The sequence below is a fragment of the Sparus aurata genome, chromosome 24, assembly GCF_900880675.1.
Source record: "Sparus aurata chromosome 24, fSpaAur1.1, whole genome shotgun sequence".
NCBI lineage: Eukaryota > Metazoa > Chordata > Actinopteri > Spariformes > Sparidae > Sparus > Sparus aurata.
In genome coordinates this window covers 11528395-11541704 of record NC_044210.1, presented here as the reverse complement: position 1 = coordinate 11541704, position 13310 = coordinate 11528395, and the positions used below count along the sequence as shown (strand labels likewise).

At 43.5% G+C, this 13310-nt stretch overlaps 1 protein-coding gene across 7 annotated transcripts in view; it reads right to left on the bottom strand.

The window, feature by feature from the left end:
* The window catches only part of LOC115577328 (histone deacetylase 4-like), a 66536-nt gene that overhangs the window by 5896 nt on the left and 47330 nt on the right, over positions 1 to 13310 (bottom strand). For all 7 annotated transcript variants that reach the window (XM_030410351.1, XM_030410349.1, XM_030410353.1 and 4 more), the window contains 14 exons: positions 9582 to 9710; positions 9371 to 9480; positions 8809 to 8943; positions 8534 to 8726; positions 6041 to 6264; positions 3585 to 3800; positions 2977 to 3172; positions 1800 to 1933; positions 1594 to 1696; positions 1441 to 1487; positions 890 to 997; positions 633 to 688; positions 279 to 366; positions 50 to 169 (listed from right to left, as the gene is read on the bottom strand). In XM_030410351.1, coding sequence (XP_030266211.1) covers positions 50 to 169; positions 279 to 366; positions 633 to 688; positions 890 to 997; positions 1441 to 1487; positions 1594 to 1696; positions 1800 to 1933; positions 2977 to 3172; positions 3585 to 3800; positions 6041 to 6264; positions 8534 to 8726; positions 8809 to 8943; positions 9371 to 9480; positions 9582 to 9710 — 1859 coding nt within the window. The remainder of the gene's footprint in view (positions 1 to 49; positions 170 to 278; positions 367 to 632; positions 689 to 889; positions 998 to 1440; positions 1488 to 1593; positions 1697 to 1799; positions 1934 to 2976; positions 3173 to 3584; positions 3801 to 6040; positions 6265 to 8533; positions 8727 to 8808; positions 8944 to 9370; positions 9481 to 9581; positions 9711 to 13310) is intronic.

The following is a 13310-nucleotide window of genomic DNA, read 5'->3' as shown; positions in this document are numbered from 1 at the left end:
TCATCTCTAAATTAAGGTAAGTAAGCTAAATGAGGTCACACGCGCTCACCTCGTCAGGTGCTCCGCTTCCAGGGAAGAAGTTGCCGTCGTCATAGCGATGTATAGACAGGTAAAGGACGTTGGGGTCGTCGTAGAAAGCCTGCTGGGTGCCGTTGCCGTGGTGAACATCCTGCAGTCAGACAGTAAACACATGATTATAGCGTGCAGTGTGGCTTTTAAGATGTAGGATATGCTATAAATACAACTGCGTCACATGAGAGAGATGGAGTGAGACTGACCCAGTCCACGATGAGGATCTTGTTGACGTTGAGTCTCTGCTGCAGCAGTTTGGCTGCGATGGCCACAGAGTTGAAATAACAGAAACCCCTGAAACAGCAGAAAAAAGAGGGAGGAGATTCAGCCGTGCTCAATCACTTTCCTGCTGCATTTCCATGTTTTTACAGTGTGTTTCAAAACACACTGTTACGAGGACATGAAAAATAAATAAAGCAGCCTTCACCCTGTACTTTATGCGTAGATTAGCTCAATGGTTTATGTTATTTCTATTCCAGATGAGCCTGTTCTGATTCTGGTATTTGTATATGCATGGATTAAGTGTTCCTAGCTGAGTGTGGTGACGGCTGTGGCCTTACATGGGAGTGCTTTCCTCCGCGTGGTGTCCAGGAGGGCGGACCACAGCGAAACCATTCTGCAGAGAGAGACAGAAGTGACAGGAGTCTGAGTCACGGCACTGATCACCACTCACTGTTTCCACGTAGAGGTGAACAATCACAAAAAAACTGTAATTTCGACTAACACACTGGGAACGTAAAGAGGGGATGAGAAGTCAAAACTAGTCAAGGTTGTGCATTATTTTTTTTAAAAGCAAGACGAGTGTGATCGCGGTCACCTTCAGCTCTCTGGTAGCCACTTTGAAAACGAGCTCCACCACCGAGCCGACAGCGAGACGAGCCGCACTGGAGGAGTGGACCTCGTTCCAAATAGTGTCGCTGTCCACCTACAAACACAAGAGACAGTTTGCTAAAGCTTGATCCACAATCGAAGGAAGATTACAGGTTAGAGTTGTATCTGAGCGCAAAAGAAACTCTTCTGTTTGTTTCTTTGTGCAGCGTACAGCAGTCATTTCTCATTCATATCAATTTCCCTAAGTGGCCGTCACGGCTGGCGCACACCGCCTGGCGCCACTGTTTACAGAACGTTATCAATCTTTAGTGTAGACGCTCACATTAGAGTTATTGTTTTTGTTATCGCTCTCGGTGTCGACAGCTCCTTTACTCTCAATGCAACCCTCCTGGTGTATTGTCGAAGTGTGAAAGGTGCAATACAAAGAAAGACACCTTGTCTTTCCACACAATGACACACTTATAATGTACTCTAATGTTTAAACACTACTAGGTTATTATTAAATAAATAGCAAACACATAAATGTGTGTAACTTACCCCCACTCCTCCACACGGTAGCCGTACAAACATGGGAGTGATTGAACCTGGTGATCAGGAAATATACATTAAAGACAGTTTATCAAAGACAGTTAACAACGTAATATTAGCAGTTCTAATGCTGTGTGTGTGCGTGAGAGAGAGAGATCTTACAATCAAGTTTCTGTCGGAGAGGGTTGGTTCCATACAGCAGGACGTGGGCTTCAGAGTGAACCGTCTGCAGCTCTTCCAGCGTGGCCTTCCTCCCACGGATACACTACACGTACACACACACACACACAGAGGGATACAACTATCATATGCAGTTTACAACTTTGTGTGATGTTCACAGCGGAGTGTTTCTTCTTCTGATAACTCACCTCACACTGCGCTCTGAGTCCGGTCTCCTGCAGACGAGACCAGATGCTCTGGATCCGGCCGGCGTGCTCCGGGTGGCTGTTGGTGTTTCCACACATACACTGGTGCTTCTGCATGAGAGAGTCGTACACCAGGCCTGAGGAAACACACAGTAACACACTTATTAACGACTGCAGGATGGAAATCAATCAGCCAAATGACAGGAAATAAATAAGGAGCTGTTTTTATGAGCAATGTGCCAAATATCCCCTTATTCCAGCGTCTCAAATGTGAGATTACACCACTTTTCTTGTGTTTCCTGTTGGTGTAAATGGGGAGTCTTTGGGTTTTGGGCTCTCTTCAAATTGCTAAGATGCAACAAGCAATTTAAAGACGGCACATTCAATGTTTTATAAACCAAAAAAAGCATCAATTTATCAGGAAAGTATGTGTCAGATTAGTATTTATAACAGAAAATGTACAAAAAAATGTAAGGTTTCTTTTGTGAGATTAAGAGACATTGAGAGCAAATAAAAGTAAATGTTAATGTTATTGTTGTTGCATAAACATTGCTATTTCCAGCTAAGAGTGGGTTGCCAGTTTTATTATTTTCTGTTCATAAAGACACCAAAGAGGCACAAAAGACCGAAGTGGAACTTTCTCCCTGTTTGATGAATATGAAGAGTCAAACTTCTTTCAAAATGTCAAACTTTACAGATATTCTCACTCTCCCTTTTACATTTTCTATGCAGTTTGGAGCCGAGTGGGAGTAAAGTAGGCCAAACTGTTATAAAAATATCTTCATCTTTGTAGCATGAACACAAAAAGCTGCCACATTATGTGGCGTCTTCATGGTGTTAACTTCAGTGCAGATACACAAGTCTAGTGCGGGTAGGAGCTTAATTCTGTCTTTATTTCTCCTCAGTGCTATTTATCGTTTTTAAGATTACGTTTCAATAGTCCGATGTCTGAGAGGAAGAAGTGGGTGAGAAAAAAGGTTTTGGCAAGATTAGCTCCACTGCTACCAGATGGAGGCCAGATCCACTACACCATTCTTTGGCCAATTCACCTGCTTTTTGGATGGAAGAATCTGTTTTTCACTCCCCAGTGTATTTAAAAGTGAAATTCAACGTTGAAAACAGGCAAAACATCAAAGACGATGAGCAGAAGTAGCTACAGCTCAGTAGTGGCGGTGCTGACCTGTGGTGAAGCGAGGTTTGGTGGGAGGATCAGTAGTGGGGACGCTGATTGGGAAGGAGGACGCTGAGGCCGGAGACGACTGGGCCCTGGACAGGGGGCGGTGTCCCGGGAAGGAGATTGACAAGCCGGCAGCCTCCATGGAGGCCTGATAGTTTCTCAGCTGATGGATCCGCTGCTGCTCCAACAACAGGGCCTGCTGCTCCAACACACACACGGAGGAAACACATAAACACGATGTATCCTGCTGTTGTCATGATGAGTTGTTTGGAGAAAATGTAAATGTGTTTGGCAACTAAAAGGCAGAAAATTAGCTGTGACATTTTCTATTGCAGGTGCAACTTATGGCCAAAAGATGGCAGCCAAAACAAATGATACAGCTTCGATTCAAGCCTTTAAGTACAGACAGAGTAACGTCTCTACAGCCCAAAATGTAATTCTGTGTCTGTTTATTTGACTTACACCACTCCGGGACGTCCCCGGGAACAGCTTCAATACATAAGTGCCAAGTCAAGTTAAATCAATTCTCCGACTTCCTATTGATTCTCTCAGCCCACGTTGTTTTTCAGCCGAATATTCAGGCACATGTCTCACTTTTCACTGTCCTCTACCTGTCTGAAGAGCAGCTCCTGCTCCGCCTGCCGCTCCCTGTGCTGCTGCATCGCCGCCTCCTCCTGCAGCTCCTGCGGGTCGGGGGGCTCCTGCTTGATGGTGACCCCTGGCGGCAGGGCGCCTCCGTCCTGGTGCTCCCTCAGCTCCTCCTCTGTCTCCTCCGGGTGGCTCTGGTGCTGACGGCCAACGGGGGACTCGCTAGGCTTGGCCATCATCTGTGGGGAACACGGGGGGGGGGGGGGGATGATTATGTTATAATGTGAATTTTTTTCCACAATAAAACAGCAGGACGTGACAAATCCCCTCCGACGTGTGAGGATGCATTCAGACGGTCTGCTCTGAATCAAATTCCTGGCAAATCACTCCTTTCTCTGGAGCATTCTTCTTTTAACAAGCTTAATTTGGATTACTCAGTCAGATTGGTGTCCCGCTCATTTCAAACCGCTCCGTTTTAATTGAATGTGAGTGGCCGCTCCGCCGACTGTACTCCGGGGCAAACTGTGTCTCGGCGAACAGAGACATTCCACACTCCCCGTCGTGTCGCTTTTCATCGGCTCATTTTGGGGCCTGCTGTTCACCGAGTAGTGATTCGGTTGTCTGTTCATTCACTTTTAATGACATGAACTATTCAAAAAGTGCCATTCAAGGCGGAGCGCTCGCCTCCATGATGTGAGAGTGTTTGCTGGAAGTCTCGAGAGTGGGTCACAGCTTCAGGTGTGTGTGTGTGTCTCCCAGAGCTATAGGCTTTTGGGTCCCATGGCACAGAGATGAACGTCAGAGCATTCACAAGCTTACATTCAACAACCCCTCTTCTGTTCTTGTCTTCTTTACATCTGAGCAATCATTCTCTTTCCCCCCCAGTTATCACCTCTTCTCAACCCCCGTCACCCCTACCGCTCTGCTCCACTTTCCCGGAAGCCTCCCTTTTATCTAGCTTAAATAGCAGATATGGTTCAAAGACTCAATAATGACCAACCACTGTTTTTGACCAATAGCCCAAAACCGAAAGATATTCTGTTTACTATCAGAGAAAAACATCTAGAAGAATAAACACACTGAGTCACAGATTCTGCTCTGATTCTGAGTCGTTAACCAGTGAGAGGAGAGCTCAGAGATTACATTTGAACTTTTGGGAGTATCTTCCCTCCTGTTTATCTACCTGACTGCAGCAACAATCCATGGAGGTGTCCTCTATTATCGGGTGGTTTATGTTCTGAAATGCTGACTGAAACTGAGGAGAAAATGTACTTCAACTTAATTCAAGTCAACCTCTCACTAGTATGTTAATCTTTAAGTCTATAAAATGCAGACAAACAATGAAAAATGCATCACAACTCCCACAATGTTGACCAAAAGCCTAAAACCTGAAGATTTGGACCTGTAAAATGTTACTGAGCTCATTTAACTCCAGGCATGAAAACAAATTAACATCTTCCACAAAATGTTAATTGATATACCAGCGGCATTAACACAGAAAAACAGCAAATCTTCACAGATAAGGGGTTGAAACGAGAGATGGTTTTTCATTCTTGCCTTTTAAAAGCAAGAAATTCATTGAGTAAACTGACACCACTAGTCACGTTATACATTTTAGAATAAAACACAGCTCCTCGCTGCCTGTATTCTGATTAATTCCGCAGAATAAAACAATGTTTGAAGTGGAGATTTTCATTTCTGTCCTGACAAAACTCCTTGGTGTGCCAGAGGCTGTTACAGAGATGTTTGTGTGAAAAGCCGCCACAGGAGAGCTCTGAAACATATGGAGGGAGTGAGAGAGAGAGAGTCAAGTCGGGCAGGGGGAGGCGGAGGAGGAGGAGGAGGAGGTGGAGGTGGAGGAAGAGGAGGAGAGGAAATCCCTTGTTTCATCCACCCACCTCACCTCCAGCGAGTACTCTGCTGGAATAGGTAAAGCCATCCAGAGCGACGGCTGCTCGCTTCCTCCCTGACCATATAAGGCAGGGTGCTTCCGCTCTGTTGCCATGGCAGCAGCGCACAGTTACCTCGCAGTCCGTGGCAACTGTCTCGGCCACAGTCACAGAGACGTGGATGCAAACACACACACATACACATACTCTGCTATACGTGTTAACCCGTACCTGCCTCCGCCCACACGCAAACACAAATACAACAGAGAGAAAAAGAAAGAAAAACGAAATCAAGGACTTCACACACGTCCACAGCTCACAAGTTACTGGCTGTGAGACTGTGTGGCTGCCGCCTACACAAACAACTACACTACAGCTCCTGCTGGCCCACGCTGCCTTATAGCCCTAATTAATTATCAGTTGATTTGAATGTGATGTCAGATCTGTGGCCCCTCCATCAGCACAGTGAGAAAACTGTTTATAACACGTTATATAACAATAATAATGATGCACGACAAACAAGAAAACACGGGAGAAGTAAAACAAACACAGAAGAAGAAGGAGAATGAGCATGTGACTCCACCCTTTACCTTGTTGATGTGGAGCTGCTGCTGCTGGAACTGCTGCTTGTGCTTCTCAAGGAACTGCTGGTGCTGCTGCTGGACCACCAGCTGCTGCAGGGCCAGGGCCTGGGCGTGGGCCTGCGCCGCGCTGCCCTGGGGCAAAGGGGCCGACTGGGTCCGTCCCAGAGGCCGGTGCTGCCGTTGCAGCTTGGCCATGGATGCTGCCGGAGACATGGACAGGCCGCTCACGCCTTGGACACAAACAAGGAAAGACCTCAAGTTACACAGATGTTGGATATCGTTACATTGTCATGGTGTAAGTGTTGTCTTTTTGTGCTTTTAAAGGCTGCGTTACAGTAAAGTGATTTCATTTTCTAAAAATACCCACCTGTTCTATGTGCTCTAGTGCTCCTAATGAATATTTTGTCAACGTACAGTACAATTGTACTGTACGTACAGTCATCCCTTCAATATTCCCATATTATGAATGACATCCTATTTGATTATCGTGGTATTAGGAGAGCAAACACAAAACGCTTTTATAGAGTCTCTGTGAGTATCGGACACACAAACTTAGTCCTTGAAGACCTTTTCAAGAGAATTTCTAAATACTTTTAAGACTGCAATGCAGTTAAATGTAAACATGTCAGTGTTTCCTGTGTGTGTCCTCTGCAGACGTTGGTTTAATATGTTTTTTATAGTGAGTTAAGGTTAATCCACATTTTGCCGACATGGTAAAAGACAGTATCGGGTTCAGTGGCAGGTGTAAAGATTTGTAACATAAAAAATGTGAGCTTTCACCCAAAAATTCTCGATTTGACAAAAATTAGATTAGGCTGTTTGTTACAATGGAGAGCTTGCACACTTTTAAGTCCTAATATTTAAGACATTTTACATCCTTTTAGGGACTTGCAGACGCCCTGCTCTCATCTTGTGCACTTAATCTGTTCTTTATCACGAAGGCAATCTGTAAATATGATGCAAAACAATGTTTTAGTTTGGTGGAGGAAGACAGTTGCTACATCTGTGACTCAGGAAGGGCTGCAACTAACGATTTGTTTCATTGTCAATAAGTTGCTTGTTCTCTAAATCTATAGAAAATTGTGGAAAATGTCGAGCAGTGTCTCCTCTAGGCAAAGATGACGTCTTGCGTGTCTTGTTTTGTCCACAACCAAAAGATATACAGTTTATCCTCATGGAGGAGAAAAGAAACAGAAAAAAAAAACGTTTTAATCTTTAAAATTGATTGACAGTTGCAGCTTTAGCTTGAATCCGACTGAATATCAGCCTCATGCAGCTGTTTCAGAAAACTACAGTCCTCGGGTGGAGAGTGTTTTGTTGATGACCTGACTGAAAACCTATTCTAAAACGTATTTAAGTGTCATGATGATGTATCGTTCTGTGTCTGCGAGGAGTGTTTTGGTGACGACCAGAACAGACGCCACATTTTTCCAGATTCCTAAATTAAAATTTGGTCAGTGAATTATTATCTTGTCCTCCAGTCAAGGACAGGTTTATATTATCCATGTCTGAATGAAGCGGAAAAACTGTGCAGCAGCTGATTGCAATGACTTTAACATCTCCAGTCGGGTCAGTAAAGAAGACATGGCATTTAACTAAAAGCTGCACTGAGGAGATAAATTCCTGAAAGACAAAATAAAAACATAATTCCTACTTTCACCATCGCTGGTGTTGGACCTAAGATTAGTCAGCAGATGTATCTGTGAACCAAATAAAAACAACCATCTGTGCTGCCATACTGCAGTCCCTCTATTGTGATGATCCGAGCCGGGGAAAGTGAACAGCCCAGTGCATTTACAGTATATCATCCGAGTGTAAGAAAAACAGACTGGGGAAATGATCTGAGAAGCTTGATTACTGTGAAAATATCAGAGGAAATGACTAAACTCGCAGAGTGCTTTCAAATTGTTTCTGTCACGTTGTCGGCTTTTTTTTTTTTTTATGTTTGAGCTGAGAGGTAAATTACTGCATCTGGGCTGTAATTCACTCTGTGCTGCTGGCCTGTGTGTGGGTGTGCACACGTCCTTGTCTGTACGTTTTATTGTGCACGCACATGCGTCTGTATGTGCGTCATTAGCCCATTCAATGCTAGTGCCCCGCTCGAAATAGCAGCAAAATGGTAGTCAATGAATGAGCTGATGGGAAAGGTCGCACAATGCGACCATGTCACACTCTTGTAGCATACGCTGACATATGAAAGGAGCTCATTAGTTTGAGCAAATGAATGGATGTCTGTCAGTGTGAGGGGGTACACAGTGTACCACGGACACACATCCTTCTGTGTGTGGTCACGATTTTCTTTATTCATGTGTCGCCAGAGATAGAAAACTGAATAATACTTTAACTTTTGCTCAGAGTACAGAGTTGTACTTCCTGTTCTTTTTTTCTCTTATTTCCATCAATTTCTCCAGAGCTGCTCCCTCTAATAGAGCTGCCAATGCTTCTTTTATCACTTTTAATCACTCCTACCTTCAATCAAACATCCATTAGTACTCCTACCTGTCACTAGGGGGCTCTGTGCTGGGCTCTGCTCCATGAGCACCATGTGTTGAAGCAGCGGACTGTGCGCACCGTGTCCGCCGGTTCCCGCTCCGGCCTCTGTCAGGTAGGGGGTCAAGTGGCCACCGGAGAGGAAGGGAGGGCTGAGGGAGAGGGCTGGCTGCAGACCTACGTCCTGCTGGGCTGACGTCACCTGGAGAATATGGTTAAAGCTAGTTGGTAAACTCCAGATAAATTCACAGATAAACAGATGAACGAGACAGTTTCATCCTCACGTTGGAAGCAGCAGTGGCCGTGGCAGTTGCGGGCAGCCCCAGGGTGATGTTGGGTAAGGATGGCGAAGTGTAGAGGGACAGCTGGTTAACGGAGCCCCGCTCAGCACTGCTGCACAGCCTCTGGGCCAGAGACGCCTGGGAAGCACATTTAAATGATTTATCTGTTTGCATCACTGCAGCAGTAGATGTCCACACACAGGGAAAGAGCTACACTTGCACCCTACTGGCGATATCAAAATCGTCACGGCCACAAGCCTCCTCCACGCTGCCTGAGTGCCCCTAATGGCTGCCACAAATAGCATCTTGCCAGCTCTTCGGCTGTCTTCCTCCTCTGCAGAGCCATGCTTCAAGCAGAGGCTTTGTACATGCTATAGACTGCTAAGTTTAAAACCTAATAACTAGCGCCTACCACCCACATATAACAACGGAGCTAGTCTGAAAGCAAACAACAATAAAATGTATAACTTGAACAAAAAAAGTGATCAGCAAACACTCATATATCAGTGCACTAAAGTGACTTGCTGTATGTGTGTGTGTGTGTGTGTGTGTGTGTGTGTGTTACCTCCGTGTTGTTGGAGACAGACACAGTGATGCCGTTCTCATTGGGGATGTTGTTGGAGCTGTTATTCGGGGAGCTTGGGCCTGAGCCGGGGGCGCTGCTACACGCAGAGTCTGAAGCAAACACACACAAATCAAATACGTACAAGAACATACAGCAGCCTGGAGGAGAACTTTTTGATCTCTGGACAGCTGAGTGTCTGCGCGTCCCTCACCTGCCATGTCGAGCGAGCGCTTCTTGGCGGTAGTGATGGGGCTGTCTCGGCGGCGCAGCAGCGGGCTGCTCCTCCGCTCGCTTACCTTCTGCTTCAGCCTGGAGCGCAGCTTCAGGTTGGGCTCCGAGGCTGAAAGGAGGATGGAGAGAGGCGAACCATTGAACATGATTCATTCATTCAATCACTGTCTGAGTGACGTTCTGAAGTATACACAGTGAGTTCTTTCCTTGCCGTTTCAAGATCCTATCATGCACCATCATGGATAACTAACTGGCAAGTGGAATAAAGAACACTGTTGTTTGAATACATATTGAGTCCTTTTTTCCACAGAGCCAGGTAGGTGTTAGAAGGTGTTTTGTCCAGTGTGAAAAGAAATACAAGTTGTAGCACAAGGATGAGTTCAAGAAGCTCATCCTAATTTCTAAAACACTTTGATTGCATTTTCTTGTTCACTTCAGCAAAGCACAACTGAGAAGAAGTCCAACACTTCAACAGTTCTCTATTCTGGGATATCATTAAAGGAAATTATAAGTTTTGAGTGAACATCTCCAACCCAGCTGAATGCAGTCTCACTTAATGAGAGTTAATCAGGAGCCACACCTGTGTCTGATTATCTGTTGTACTTCTAACGAGGCGTGTCACTGGTTCTTGTTGCAGCATGGGAAAAAGGTTTTGCTGTGTTATTTATGTGAACAAATTACTCCGATTTCAGGAGTTTATTCTCATGAACTGCAGAGTGCCATTTTGACTACTGGCACACTACAACTTCTTGCCAACTCAGACGCCAACACCCTTGTTGAGCCTCCTTGATGTTACACAGCGAACTGGCGGCGGTGCAGCTTTGGACAAATCAATCAAAAGGGTGGGAGAGTTACCTCAGCTACAGTCTCACAGGCTTTCATCTTAAACTGGGAGCTCCACACATTGATCTGTCATGGAGCGCCCCTCCACAGTGCTGCTCTGTTATGAAACCTGTTTGGGAGACACACTGGTATGCTGCTATTCATTTACTGTTCCCTCCTTTTTAAATGCTTTCTGAACTTGCCAAATTCTGATCTATTTTCCCAACGAAATCGCGGCTAAAAAGCAATTAGCTCCAATTTGGGAGCCATGTCTGATTGTCTAAAGGCCCTTTGGTCTTTTGTGTAAACTGTCACAGACTTGTCAATAGAGACAGGGAGAAGGGAACGGCATGTCACCTTGGCTCCCGCCACGCAGGCTAATGTTCTGTTTACTCTGCCCTGCCAATCAGTGACCTCGGATAATTTCGCTATTCATTATCCAATTTTTAATTATCAAAGGAGGGCTAAATCCAATGTGGTACACTGCTAACCCTGATTATGACATAACCATATTAATCTGCTACTTTATTCCTTACTTTACACAGCGATGAAAGGCTACTTTACCTGAGAAACACTCCCCAGAAAAATCCTTTTTGGAAACACTCATCAAGAATGAACATGTTCCCATTCACAGTGTCAGATAATAATAAGTGTGTGATCAAGAGTGTGCGTGAAGTGTGAACTATGAAGTGTGAATGTACAGTAGCACAAAGTGGGAGGGAGAGCTCAGTCCAGATGGAGTCAAACCAATTAATGTTTGTACTACAAATCCAGATTTCTGATCCTGTCACTGAATTTCATTTTTAGATGTTTGGAAACAATAAAGATTAAAGTAATTCTGCAAAATGAAAACAAAGCAAGGCCTTAACAATTACTATTTACTTATCTTAACAGTCAAACAGAGTATAACACAGGTCTTAACTTGATAAAATTATCGTGCTTTACAAATACAAATACAACATGTTAACATTTAACAATAAATGCTGAATTCATAGATGAGATAATACTTATTTGACAGTGAAATCATTTCACATGCTATAGACAATCATTTATTCTGCATGTGTTTATTGTTAAGTTGCAACTAATGTTTATAATTCTTAGTTAAATGGTTAATAAATATTGTCCAGTCCACCTAGAAACATTATTTAGATAACTAACAGATTTAAGAGTTGAGTAACAGTTAACAAAAGTTTAATTAACTACATATTTACTATTTAATAGTGTTACTGCAGCAATATTATCCAACCTGTATCTGTGACTGAAATAACTACGACATTTTGAAAAATCTTGAAATCATATATATATAAATAAGTAGCAACATTTAGTCATGATGGACACAAATAAACATAAATAAACTAGTTATTTTAAAAGCTAACTAGCCTAGCATCTATTTCATTTACATTCTTGAAATCATAGGTCCAAACATAGAGTACAATGTCTGCGGATCTCTGACAATTGCTTTTGTTTTCTTTTGTGGGAAATATTTATCCTTTAAAGTGTAAAATGCAAGCTTTATAACTTCCATGGCCATTACACACTGCAAACTCACTAACATTGAAGCTTTAGGTTTGATAGAAAAGTTTTAATGAGGGCACCACGGCTAATTCACTTGTTTTTCCACTGTACAGAGAATAAAAGTTCAAGCTAAGTTCATAAAAATGAGCTAAAACTCTTTTACGAAGAAAATGATCCTGGAATTTGTTCGTCTGCGTGATGAAATCAAACAAATCCGTCATTTGAAAGTGATTTTGTTTCAATATTTTGAAAAGAAAAGTACTTATATAACCCTGAAAGCTGAACACATAAGATTGTAACACGCTATCCCAACACTAAATGTAATGTCAGGACTCAGGAGTGTCTGCTGGTGATGGGAACCAGACAGAATGGCAGTAATTAGCCTGTTCAAGTAGAGTAATTGGGTTTGTGCTACCTATTTCAAACGAGTGAAAACTAATTTTCAAAAGACAAACGATCAAATATGACAGCACCCGAAATAATCACAGGAAAGGTAAAGTCAAAGCCAAGTTGAGTCGATGGGGGGAAATGTCAATACCTTTTCTCTTCTCTTTGAGTGGACTAAAGAGAAAACAACATAATGTGGAGATTACAGTACGGCAACTGCTGAGATACAAGATAGCGTTCAGGATTATCAGAAAATCTGATATCAGTTACTTTTTTAAGGAGATTGTGTGATTGTTAATGTGTCTTGGATCCTTCTTACATCTCAATTTCTGGTGGATTAATCACATAACTTCAGGGAAACCATGACTATATGACTTAAATGATTATTATTTCAGATTATAATAGGAAATTATGGCCTGACATGACCGCTTCACCAAAAATGAAAGGCTTTGTTATAGGCCTCGGGGGAGCATGAGCACATACAATCACACATGATATTAGTACACAGATGGTGCATTGTCACCCTGTTAAAATGGGCCTCACAACCGAGGTAAATGGTTCACTGCCGCATGTTGCTTTGTATTCATGAGCGAGCAATCTGGCTTTCACTGTACAGTACCAGTCTGCCATGTGCTATTGTATCCATGTGAAGGACGGGCTGCCCCAGTTAGGCTACAAAAAACATATTAGTGGTGACAGTGAAAAGAGGGGATAGGATGCCTTAGCCTGCCTCGATCAAAGAGTCTCAGGGCCTCAAACTTTCCCACCCGGCATTCATGTACATGTGAACATGATCCAAATGTGATGACGTCTCATCCCTTAATGTGTCCTGTGCAACAAGAGTTTATGGCTTTCATTTGGCCGAAGCAACCTCTTGTCACGCAATCTTTGTCCACTTCACATTTTGATGATAACTATTATCATTTAGGGTTGAAATCCTTAGACTGGATCCTTAGACCTGAATTTTTACATTATTACGTCTGCC